This window comes from Pristiophorus japonicus, chromosome 4 (genome assembly GCF_044704955.1).
Source record: "Pristiophorus japonicus isolate sPriJap1 chromosome 4, sPriJap1.hap1, whole genome shotgun sequence".
NCBI lineage: Eukaryota > Metazoa > Chordata > Chondrichthyes > Pristiophoridae > Pristiophorus > Pristiophorus japonicus.
The window spans coordinates 181,810,412-181,824,025 of NC_091980.1; the positions used below are offsets into that span (position 1 = coordinate 181,810,412).

General features: G+C 40.7%; 1 protein-coding gene across 3 annotated transcripts in view; it reads right to left on the reverse strand.

Annotated features, from left to right (window-relative positions):
* The window catches only part of pcnx1 (pecanex 1), a 320,670-nt gene extending 308,330 nt beyond the window's left edge, over positions 1-12,340 (reverse strand). For all 3 annotated transcript variants that reach the window (XM_070878882.1, XM_070878880.1, XM_070878879.1), the window contains exon 1: positions 11,995-12,340. In XM_070878882.1, coding sequence (XP_070734983.1) covers positions 11,995-12,147 — 153 coding nt within the window. In that variant the 5' untranslated portion in view covers positions 12,148-12,340. The remainder of the gene's footprint in view (positions 1-11,994) is intronic.
* Positions 12,341-13,614: the final 1,274 nt, after the last annotated feature.

A 13,614-nucleotide genomic window follows, 5' to 3' on the forward strand; every position in this document is an offset into this window, starting at 1 on the left:
GTTTGCTGCTTTTTCTGGCCAAATTATATGCCTCTTTCTTGGATTTAACACTATCCTTAATTTCCCTTGTTAGCCACGGTTGAGCCACCTTCCCAGTTTTATTTTTACTCCAGACGGGATGTATGATTGTTGAAGTTCATCCATATGATCTTTAAAGGTTTGCCACTGGCTATCCACCGTCAACCCTTCCAGTATCATTTGCCAGTCTAATCTAGCCAATGCGCGCCTCATACCGTCAAAGTTACCTTTCCTTAAGTTCAGGAACCTAGTTTCCAAATTAACTGTGTCACTCTCCATCTTAATAAAGAATTCTACCATATTATGGTCACTCTTCCCCAAGGGGCCTTGCACAACAAGATTGCTAATTAGTCTCTTCTCATTACACATCACCCAGTCTAGGATGGCCAGCTCTCTGGTTGGTTCCTCGACATATTGGTCTAGAAAACCCTAATACACTCCAGGAAATCCTTCTCCACCGCATTGCTACCAGTTTGGTTAGCCCAATCAATATGTAGATTAAAGTCGCCCATGATAACTGCTGTACCTTTATTGCACACATCCCTTATTTCTTGTTTGATGCTGTCCCCAACTTCACTACTACTGTTTGGTGGTCTGTACACAACTCCCACTCGCGTTTTCTGCCCTTTGGTATTCCGTAGCTCCACCCATACCGATTCCACATCATCCAAGCTAATGTCCTTCCTTACTATTGCATTAATTTCCTCTTTAACCAGCAATGCCACCCTGCCTCCTTTTCCTTTCTGTCTATCCTTCCTAAATGCTGAATACCCCTGGATGTTGAGTTCCCAGCCTTGGTCACCCTGGAGCCATGTCTCAGTGATGCCAATCACATCGTATCCGTTAACTGCTATCTGCGCCGTTAATTCGTCCACCTTGTTCCGAATACTCCTCGCATTGAGGCACAGAGCCTTCAGGCTTGTCTTAACACACTTTGCCCCTTTAGAATTTTGCTGTAATGTGGCCCTTTTTGTTTTAACTTCAGTCTACAATATGCAAAGTCCATAGTGTATTGTATAGTGCAATAGCAAGTGACTCCGCTAGTATGTGACTTGAAGAGCTGACTAAAACCATTGGCAGTTTAAGATTTTACTGTTATCTTTAAAGTCGCTGTCCTATGAGTTCTGCATACTACTGATGTGTCAGCCAATCGATGGTATGTCAGAAATGAAGACCAGATTTCAACAAAAAAACATTCTCATTCAGTTTATGGGTACATGATTATTTTCTTGGGCTTGGGTTATTTTCTATAGCACCTCAGTCAACATTTATTTCAGCGAAGGCTCCTCTTGCGACCATCTCTCTGGGATGCACAATCTGTCTACAGCCAAGAGGAAGTTCTGGAGCTTACACATTTTTGGGTCCAGTGAGAGTGCCAAGATAAAGTCAGGGAAGCAATAAGCTGGCTCTGGTGCAATTGTGTTATTGGTGATCTTATTGATGTCACACAGCAGTTTCTGCCAGTCAGGCTAAATCTTTGCAAGCTTGTACCTTCTCCACCACTTTGCCAAGACCTCTTGTGGTGCAAACAGGCTGGGGTATAATACATACCGAATTAGCTTAATTCATCCTTCTTTTAACTCATTACAGATTTAAACTCCATGCACTGTTTTGCAATTCGATTCCCGTACATCATTGAAGTGGTCAAGATCACTTTCCCAGGTTAGTTTTGCTAAATTTGTACTTTGAGCACATGGAAATAAAGATTACATAGCCCGGTGAAATTAAACTTGGGATATGTTTTTTTGGAAGGTTTCTAGGGCTGTAGGTGGCTGGATGACTGTTAATGCTGGTTTGATCTAAAGGTGTTTCATTTGCAGGTACCATATGGCTCTCTTTTGCTGGAACTAAAATTCAGTTTGGCAAGCAGTGAATGGTTCCAACAGCAATGGGTTCCAAGAGCCATTGGATAGCCTTGTTGAAGGCAGTAATTTAACCTCAAGGTTCAGAAAATAATTATAAGCACTTATAGTTCAGAAACATCTGAACACAATTAAATGCCAGCCTTATAATCATTTCCAGATATCCATTATCAATTTAGAAAAGGTTTATTCAGAGATCAGAATGAACAAAAGGAACTGAAAAATATGTTTTTTTTTAAACACAGTTGCTACATGAACAAAAACATGTTAAATTAATAAGTCATCTCAGTACTCATGGGGTTAATGTGTTAAAAAAATAAATTCAATGTGCCAATCTGCAGAATCTGACCAGTTCACAGCACATCTGACTGCTTACAGTCTGCCCATGTTTTTTTATCGTTTATGGTAAACTGCACATAGCTAACAGGCTGCATGATCCAACATTGCTCGCAGCTGTTTTCCTTCATTGTCAACAACAAAAACAAGCAGCCAGTAACTAAAATTAATGGCAAAGGGCATTTTTGCGCAAAATCATAAATGCACCAGTTATAAATAATTAAGCATTGCATGCAATGTTGTTGTTTTAAATGTAACGACGCATAGATGATCACCTCTTGTCTGCCAGTACTGAAAGCAATGGCCCTCACCACCAACATTTTTCGTCTAAGGCACAATTAACTGCTCAAATTTTAAATGAGAGATGCAATGTACCATTGCAATGTAAAGCTCCACATGACAGGCCTTCCTACTAATGCCAGTGAGCCTCTGGAGGATCAGAACAGTTACTAATTCGAACATTTTGATTTGCCATGCATATTTTGTTGGTCTTGGTTCAGGCAGTAATGGAAAATATTTTACAAGTGCTTGCTGATGACATTTTTTTTAAAAACCACCTAAATTACCTTCTGCCTTGCCATAGAGACTACCTGACCTTTAACAAAAGTACGAGATACATCTCTAATTGGACAAAGCGGTTTTTGCCTCAGCTGCTATGTTCTCCACAGTTGAATAGTCTACTGAATCTCAATAACCTGCCATATGGAATGGCTACTTAGATGAAGATACAGCGCCCATAGAATTGTACCACAACCAGAGTCAATCTCTTCAGGAAAGGATAGGGGAGACAAAGGAGAAAAGTTGGGGCGGGGGAGTGGTTGCAAGGGCAGGGTGGCAAGACCACCAAAAATGGAGCGATAGAACCAAGGGTTGAAGATTGAGGGACAAAAACAGGATTGCCACACAGATATTTCTTGTATGGTAGCAAATTGTTTTGTCTCATCAGCTCATCGTGGCAGTAGAGTAACCTGACCCCAACAAATTCACAAGTGAAAGCTTCCAGGCTTGAGTCACAACAGCTATGTACACAAAAGACTGAGAGTTACCACTCTACAGTGTTGTACAAGTCTGGAAACACAAAAAAGTAAAAGAATGTGTCTCGTCAATTTAAATAAAAACTTAATTGCAAATAAGTCTACTACACAGTGGAATGTGCAGTGTCAGCTCGTAGCATACTCAGGCCACTAGTTCAAAGGCCATATGTTCAAGTCCCACATTAGGATTTCAGTGTGTAATCTAGGCCTCCATTCCAGTGCAATACTGAGGGATTGCTGCCCTTTGGGTGACAAATTAACTGATTATAAATGCCCTTGCACATTTAGGACTCTGCTGCCACATTTGCTGACCATAACAAGTCACTAGCTCAAATTGTGAAGTGCTTTGAGATGTTCCAACAACATGGTATGGCAGAACACAAATGCAAGTATTTCATTATTTTTTTCAGTAACAAATATACAGCAATCATTTTCTTGCACTGATGCAGTTGAACTGAATAAAAGTGGATCAGATTCACTAATATTTACAATCCTATGTATCAGATACTTCTAACCGCAACAGAACTGGAAAGCCTGGCAAATTCTGATATACAGCAGACTCCTTTTAGTGGCATAAAAGGCATGCCCAAGTAAATGTGATTTGACTGAAACAGTCCTTACACTTTGAGGATTTCTGAGGGTATTTCTACACACATGATGGGCTATGTTTGCATTCCTAAACATGACACATATCAAATACATTTTCCTCCACCCTCTTCTCAAAAAACATATGGCATCAGAACTGGTCAAAATAAAAGTTGATTTTCTGTCTGTACAACACAGCAATAGTGCACAGATTATTTTTTGAAAACAAAACAACCATAGGCTGATTGAAAGGATCCATTAGTAGTTTGTGTTGGTGTCATCCAGTTACTTCTAGCCACTCAACAACAACAGCATGGCCACCAATGGTGGGGTGAAGCGAGTGGGTGTTGCGCAAGAGGCCAGAGTTGGAGGAACACGGAACAGAGGGTTGTAAGACTGGTGGGGCTTACAGATATAGGGAAGGCCAAGGCTGTAAAGGGATTTGAACAGGAGGATGAGAATACTAAATTGTAGGTGTTGAGAGACCGGGAGCCAATGTAGGTCAGCGAGCACAGAGGTATGGGTGAGCGAGAAATCACATATCATTAGGTCTACAACACCTAGAAAAGAGCTATCCTTGCCTCTGATGTCAACCCAATTCTAATGATGCATGACACAATAGTCTGGAAAACATAGACTATTGTGTCATATATCATTAGATGTGCTTGCCTGACACAAACCAGTATTAAAGGTTTGAACAAAAAGCTCCTCCCTCACCCTTAACTGACAGCATGAAGCAGAAAGTACCAGGATTCCCATCCAAAGCTTTTCAGACAGTAAATAACCCCTATAATAAGATCGGAGCTAGCAGATTTTTTTTAAAACTTTGGGGATAAATATATTTATTTGACTGGTACAGCAGGATATGGAATATGTAAAGAACATTTATACTCAACACTTTCTATGCTTACAAATTTTAAATCGAAATATAGAATTGGCTAGAAGATGGGCCTTTAGGCATAGTTCAAGCCTGCATTCTGAAAATAAGTATAGAGACCTGAAGAAAGTCTGTTCATGATCAAGGCTGCACACAGCTATATTATAAAATAATTACAAAAATGGTTTTATCTGGTAATGTTTAGAAACAGAATGTATTTTCAATGGAAAGCACAAAGAAAAGATATTCTCTTCCCACACTTTTCTACCCTTCCCTCTTCCAAAGGCACTGGCTCCAGGCACTCGCATCCCTCATCTATCTTCATGTATGTTTGAATCCCAACAATGAATGATTATAGGCTATGCAAAGGGTCACGCCCAAGCCAGATTTCGTCTTCACCTAACCTATACGCATGTTAATTTGCCAGCAGAAGGTAACTGGATCAGGAACAGGAACTCTGGCTGATATTTACTCTCTGTAATCCAGAGGCACCAAGGCCAATTTGCACTGTTGTCCTGCTGGAATATGGACTGTAAATCAAACCTAGGACTTTTGTACCACATCATGTGGTACTTTTATCTAGTCACTGGGGGAACATGTTTTTTCCTCAAATATAATACACATGGCTACCCTAACGACTTAGCAAGTTGATCCAGTGAGAGCTGGAAAGTCCCAAGTTCAACCCTTGACATATGCTCGCAGGTTCAGTCCTTGGCCAGTGCTGACGATACTGATCTCAACCAGTCATATTATTGGTTACAAATGGCCTTATTGACCTGGGTTAAGGAAGGGCCAGAAAAATCAAATTGGTCATAATTTTTGTTTATGATCGCTATCCAGCAACAGTTGGAATTCTGTGTGTGGGGGATGTGCTGGTTTGTTGAGGATAGGTTTCAACTCAGCTGTGACCTTCCCCCACTCAAACAATCTAACAATAGTCACTATTAACTCTTTTTTTCCTCTCTCCCTAGTCATGAATAATGTAGCCACTTGGCTGTGATACTGGAGGGCAACTGTTGCCTGTGGAACCTAACCCCATCAGAAAAGACATGATGGCAGAAAGCTGATAGGGGAAAAAGAAATCATTTGGCCAAATTCTAGAATAAAGATTTGCATCTAGCATATGGTCTCCTGTATGCTGCAGGAAAACCAGTGGGGGGGGTACCTGCATGTTTTATCCTGGAAATGGTGACCTCATGCTTCTATCGCTCCTCGGTCCTCCATTCGAGCATCACACATAGCAAGAGCATGCTCTGTAATCATTCTAGCTCATTAAATGAAATTGGAGATTTGGACTGGCTGACTACCAATTATTAATTTCTAGTAAGGACATGTTGTGCGCAGAAAAAAACAAACTTGAAACTGTCATTAGGATGATGGGGTGGAGGGCAGAACAGAGAACTCCAGCTCTCTTAAGGAAGTGTTTAAGTGCAGGGACTAAATGGCTGATTCAACATGGGGGGTAGGGAGGTGGTGTTCAGATAACCTCAACATAACACTCAAGTTTTGCTCTTCTATGATACTATCTTAATCCTCCCTTTTAAGTTTTAACACTTCCCAAACATAATTAATTCTACTTAACATAATATATTCTATACAAAAACACTGCACGTGACCAGAGATATCTGCGCTCTTGAGCATCCCTGATTATAATCACTCAACCATTGGTGGCCGTGCCTTCTGTTGCCTAGGCGCTAAGCTCTGGAATTCCCTGCCAATACCTCTCCCTCCGCCTCTCTATCCTCCTTAAAACCTCTCTCTTTAACCAAGCTTTTGGTCACCTGCCCTAATTTCTCCTTATGCGGCTTGGTGTCAAATTTTTTTGTGTTATAATACCCCTGTGAAGTGCCTTGGGACGTTTTACTATGTTAAAGGCACTATATAAATACAAGTTGATGTTGCTGTTGTGTTAATGGGAGTGTTGTGCACTCTCTGGTGGAACTGGCTGCCTGCTTCCAGGCGACCCGGAAAATGGTCTAGTCGGAAAAGATTACGTACACTCCAGGCTTTGACTCAATAAATTTTCCGAGGGCTAGTCTCCTTTTCTATGATATGATGCCTTTGCTCAGACATTTTAGGGTGAACAAATTTTGGGTGAATGTATTTATTAATACGAGCTCGGCTGAATGTGGGTCCTAGAGAATGATCCCAATGACCTGTTCTGAACTTTTGAATAAAATACAATAGTTCTGATTATTTGCAAAGACACACAACAAAGGTGCGCTGTGGCCTGAATGATTAGATTTTGCATTCTGATCCCAGGAGTTGCCAGATAGCTCTCGACCTGGCCCAGCCCATCCCACCCCACTTTAATATTCCTTCCTTTAGGTACTCCTGGTTCAGTAAAATCTACCAATATTGTTTGCTTCAGAATTATTTGGAGTCTTTTTAACCAGATAGCATATTGGTTTTGCTGTGAATGCTGTATAATTGCAACTGTGGTCAACATTTGGCAATAGTTATGTTTTTCTTCTCCTTGCACAGCATCAAAATTTTTCTAACTGTTGTAAAAATCTTAAAGTTATAAGTTTTAAAAAGACAAAGGTTTTCTTTTTCAGTAAAGCATTCTTTATTGATGTTAATGCAACTTGGAGCTAGCATTATCAATATGCATTTTAACAAAAAAGCTCCATGACACATGATACACAGCACAGCTAAAAGTGTGTGACCATAATTCCAGCTTTCATGTAGATAGTCAGCAGCAACAGAAGACGCGAACCCAATAGCACATCTGGGAGAGATCAGGAACAAAACTCAAGAGTATATATGTATTATACTTAAGACAAGTGGTTTTCTGTGGCGCAATATCCTGCCATAAATCCCACTACTTTCACCCGAGAGCGCTGCTTTCCACTGAGAGTCAGCGTCTCAATTCACTGGCATTTTAATGTTAATTGGAATCAACAGATTGTTTTAAAGTGCAAGTGTTCTGCCTCTCCCAACCTGTGCAAGAGTAAAAGGAATGTCCAGCTGGTGAGTGGAGTGCTTGTCAATTCTGCAGCCAAGTAACCAGCTGTCAACTTCCTCCAATGCTGAGGTACATCAAAACATGCTGCTGATCAAAATTTCTCTCACCAAGTCACGTGTCCTAATTATAATAAAATATATTTTATTAATTGGAGACAAGTGCTCTCATAATCATTGTCTTGTGACTCCAGCTGGGAGTGCATGTGTGTGGATACTCGATAATAATAAGATTGAGCCCAGCTGCGATGTGACCTTCCCCCACTCACTCAAATAGCCTGCTGCTACTCATTTGTCAGACTCTGCTGCTAAGGCAAGGTACCGAGGGCGTCTACCATGCAGGAAAGTGTACCCCAGCACAAGTACCTGTCTCGAAGAAGGGTGGTGGTGGGAGGGTGTGGCCAAGAGAAGAAAATCAGAGGAAGCTGGAAAACACTGCACTGGTAAGATGAAAAAGGATTTAAAAAAAAAACAAATGCTACACATAAATGCTCCCTCAAATGCTTGATGTAGGCATCAAACAGGGCATTTCAAGGTCATCATCATTCTCTGGTCCAGCCACTGGGAGATATGCATTTTCCCTCCTCCAATCTGGCAAAGACTGGTGATGAAAACTGAAGGGCAAATATGAGTCCAGACTGAGATTTGAATCAAGATCAAACAAACCTTATTGGTAGTTGATCGCACCAAATAACTCTGCTCCCCACTCTCTGAAAGGCAGCAACTTTTGCTGGAGTAAGTCATTAGTAACTCTCTATTGCCAGTGGCTATTCTTCTTGTGTAACCCTGGATAGTGAGCTTCAGGAGACCATATAACCATGGGATCATTAGAGCAGAGCCCAACCCTGGCCTCCACTAACACTTTTGCACTTGTCAGCTGAAGAGATTATTGCTGGATGGTGAACAGGTTAGGGAAACCCAGCCAATTCCAACATCAGTAACTTTGTCTCTCCCCACACCCAACCCCTCAAAGCTAAGTCCAGCTCTAGTGTCCATACTGCTACAATGGCAACATCAAAGACCAGGGATCAAACCTGTGTACGGCTCGGTGCCATACCATGCATTTAGTATTGAGCTGCTGGAAAGTGGGATTCTCTCCATTGTTTCTCTATCTCTACTTTATTTATTTTTTATATATATATAATTCTTAACACTCCACTTCATAGTTAATTGAAAAAGACCATTTAATATTGGTGAAATTTCTTATCAGGACACTGGTTTGTCATTGCTAAAATTACCATCAATTATTGAAAAGCATTGATGAGTTTCATAAGAACTTGAGAAGCTTCCATGAAATACTTCAGATGGGATTTCCCACAACATTAGATAAAGGCTCTGTATAACAGTGGAACAAATGTTTTATAGCATGTTGGAGTCTTCATTTAATAGAAAATGTCAGATGTGTCATACAGGCTCATGAAAATTGATGTTCACAAGTTCTATTTTCTCCCTCTCAAGCAGCAATGATACCAGAGCCACACAATAAATAGACTTGCCTCAGTAACTGGCAGAATACACAATATACAATTACCTGACAACTTGCCTGTCTAGTTATGCAAGCAGCTTCTCCAATTATAGACACAAAATTTGCAACATGTGTGATGCCTACATTAAGTCAATCCATTGTTTTAAAAAAAAAAAATCATTTCCCCTTTTTATGTCCCTCTGTGCTTTGTTACTGTTGAGCTAGCCTTGAGATACAAAAGAGTCAGTGAGGCACACACCCTTTTTCATTCTAACACTATGAAAATACAATTACTGCAGCCTGGCTGGGATTTGAGATGCATCATATGTCTTCTAATTTATCCACTTCACTTGTCTCTGAATGACATTTTGATGATTTATACTCTCAGTAAGTGGAGGGATGGATAACTGTGATAGCAAGAGGAACACTTTTCCATTCAGGCACCCAGTGTCTGCATCCATCCCTTGAAGTCCATCCATAGCACAGACTTGACTGAGTATTTGAAGAGTACCCATCTCTACTAGTGTGGCATTATTCCCTTTCCTACAATCCTCTATTGTCATAAATTTGGGGCCAATTCAAGCCTAAACCCACTTCCAATATCCAGCTGAAAACTGGCATAACCCACAGAGTGGCACGTGACCATTTGTGAGTGCATGCACACGTGTGTGTGTGTGTGTGTGTTGAGGGATTGAGGAGATTCAATGCTTCACGATATTAGTGCTATCAAAGTTCACAACTTGAATGCTATTGTCTGTAAAATCAATGTAGTACCATTTTCAAATGGTCCTTGTGTTACTGTTAAAGTACCTCATGTTCCTGTGAAGTAAATATTTGAAGGTGCAAAAAATAGACGAAAGTTGCTGCAACACAATTATGATTCACAAATTTGACAGTATTTTGTCCTTTGATAATTCTATTTCTACTGTTGAAACTTTTTTTTAATGTTGAAAAATATCCTCCTCTTTTTTTTAAAAGCACTGCCAAGCCTGACCTATTTTTTTTTTCCTTTCACAGGATCAACACTGTGCCTGTACCTCACCCTCACTGCCTCCAAAACCTTTGCCCATGGACCCAACAGATCCAACACTTTCCTTGCTGGCTTCCCAAGTTGCACCTGCACGAACTGCAACTCAAAAACTCCAACTCCCACTCTCTCATCCTCACTAATTTCCTTTGGCTTCCCATCTTCAAACGCATAAGTGAAAATTCTTGTCCTCCTCTGGAAGACATTCACAGTTTCACTCTTCTCTTACTCTGCAATCTCCTCCAGCCCTACCTGCTAGCTTGTGCCTTCTAGTCTTGCAACTATGCACCTCCCCTTCCCTTTACTGCACCTTCAGTAGCACTTCCGCTATCTTGGTCACTCATTCTGGAATGTACTCCCTAAATCGCTCTGCCTTACTCTCTATCACTCTTCCCTTCTTCTTCAAAACCTGTATCTTTGACAATGCATTTGGTGACCTGCCCAACTCTTCGCTGTCAGATTCCAACTCTGGCTGGTTGTATTCTGGAATATGACATCCTGACGTCCCGTCCAGTCAAACAGCCTTTTTTCACATGTCCAATATTTTTATAATAAACAAAAATGTTCAAAGAAAATGAAAAAAAAACACATTTTAGTGCCCCTATGGTTTTTCTCCTGGCTTGCTCACAGCACTCCAGGTCAGTCCTGGAGGGTTGACAACCCGACTTCAGTGTTCACTTTTGCCCCTATTAAGTACTTTGGGATGTTTTATGAAGTTACATGAAACCAAAATATTTTTGAACAAAAACACCTAGAAGCTACTCTGCCCAAATCGCCTTAGCTCGATGTCAATTTTTGTCTCCTGTGAAGCAGATTGAGATGTTTTACTATGTTAAAGACACTACATAAATGCAAGGTTGTTGTTATAAGGCCTGCTGCTATGGCTTTACTTTGACACATCATTGCAGCCTATACTTTAATTATACCAGGACTATACCTTTTAAGTGTCGGCCAAGAGTTGCGTACAGAAAATCTCACTATCATTAAAAGGCGGTCATAACTCATTGCTAGTTTTCTGCACTTGCAAAAGGGCTGTCATTAACTCCCCATTCCCAGCGATAATGCCTCTTACACAGCATACACAACACATCACCTCTTTGTTTATTCTTACATGCCCATTTTTCTGCAAGCATAACCTACTAAATGAATCAGGTGACATTTCAACCAGTAATAAAAGAAGAAAAACAAACACCAGCTGCTAAAATAGAGGCTGCAGAGATGACAGCAATCCTTTCTTGAAATGAGAAAAATAATGTAAAAGCAGCTTTGCATCAAAGACCCATGAGTTTGAATAAGCAAACATTAAAAATCCAACCTATTGTTACAAAGGTTAATTTCATCTTGTTTACTGTAATACAACCTCAAATAACATAACACACACGAACCTGTGAAACATCAAAGAAGCATTTATCTAGGGGAAGAGAACATTTTAAATCACCTAACAATTCAGTCCAGTAATGTTTGACATTAATAGTCACATTAAGTGACTAAATCTTCAATCCTAAATGTTTTAAGAAAAATTATCCCTCCTTTGTATTCCAGCTAATTTCACAACCATTGGCATCTATACATCTTTTTATTCCAGTACTTCCAGATGTCAGAATAGAATGTATTTATTTTAGATCTAAGTCCCATATTATTACTACAGCCTATTTTGTTGGAGGGAGAACTCTTACACAGTGTGTGTGTGTAATATATATATATATATATATATCACACACATATATAAATATATATACCTACACATACACATTTTTTAAACCCCAATGATGAATTTCAAAAATTCCCAACCGATTATTGATCAACATGTGCAGCCAAATACTCACCATATACAATGTGAATGGGAAACAAAGGAGAAAGAGCCAGATGTAGAGATGGAAAGCATTCACAAATGTGTTTTGATGAGGATCATAATACCATCCGCCAGTGATGGAAGCCCAGACTCCCTGTCTCAGGATTTGTAGAGTCTGAGACCCCATTTCTGTCCATAAATCGGTCTAATGGTATCCCAGCGGTGTGAAAACAGGAGTCCGGGGCCCCAGCTATCCTCCTTTGTACGTGTAGGATGCCACTGTGCTGGTTGCTGCTGGCTTCAACTTACTACCGACAGCCATCTTGTCTTGGGCAACAGCGGCAGCTCGGATGACTTCCTGTGGTCCTCCAGCTCCAGCTATGCTATCCCGGCAGCGCCCGGGGCCACGGCTTTGGTAAACAGCAACGTCCGTGGTCCAATAACAAAAGCCATTCTGGAAAGCCCCACCAACGAGCGTGCGAAGAGCAAGAGAGACACTCCCCACTTCAGTCCCCTTGTGACCACTGCGCTCTGCAGCGCCACCGAGAGGCAAAGTGACGATCCTTACAGTGAAGCTGTTGATGTCTTGTTCCATCCTGAAAGCCTTTAAAGGACAAGGCACGGTCTTCATGAAAACAAAATATGTTCAGCACACACTTTAAAAAAAAAACTTTATTTGCTCTGGCACAATGGCATGAAATGTCATTGCATTACAAAATCTCTATTGCATCGCTTCATGTTACATTATCACAACAACTTGCATTTATATAGCTCCTTTATCTTCGTACGATGTCCAAAGGCACTTCTCAAAATCAAAACAAAAATTTGACACTGAATCACATAAAGATATTAGGGCAGGTGATAGGTTTTAAGGAGCGTCTTAAAGGAGGAGAGAGGAGAGGTTCAGAGGAAATTCCAGAGCTTTGGGCTTCCACGGCTGAAGGCACAGTCACCAAAAGTGGGACAAAGCAAATCAGAGATGCGCAAGAGGTCAGAATTGGAGGAATACAAAGTTCATGGAGGATTGTAGGCTTGGAGGAAGTTACAGAGATAGGGAGGAGCGAGGCTGTGGAGGGATTTGAACACTAGGGCAAGAATTTTAAATTTGATGCTGGACTGAGAACCATTGTAGGTCATCAAGTACGGAATTTGGTGTGAGTTAGGATACAGGCAGCAGAGATTTGGATAAGCTCAAGTTTACAGGGTCGGAAGATGGGAGGTCGGTCAGGAGAGCATTGGAATAGTCAAGTTTAGGGGTAACCACGATAAAAAATGAAAGATAGTGCATTCACTTGCCACAAATCATACACTCAAAAGACAAGTCCTCCTTGCTAATTGCTAGAGTAAACCTATATTGAAATAGAGATTGTGGGTGGAAGCCCTAACCCCAATCCTAACCCAAGGGTGTTTTGAGCTGTACTCCCATGCCACCTTGGACTAAAGTGTTTTCAAAATGTTAAGTTGTAATTCTGCTGGCTCTGAAATCTAACAGTTGAACCTTTAAGAGGGATTCTGTACATGGGAAGAATTGAATGACCCAGCTGTCTATTGGTTGGCTGCTGTAACAAAAATAAAGAAAGAAGTGCGCATATATATATATATATAGCATATTTCACGACCTCAGGATGTCCCATAGGCCTTTAAGTCAATGAAG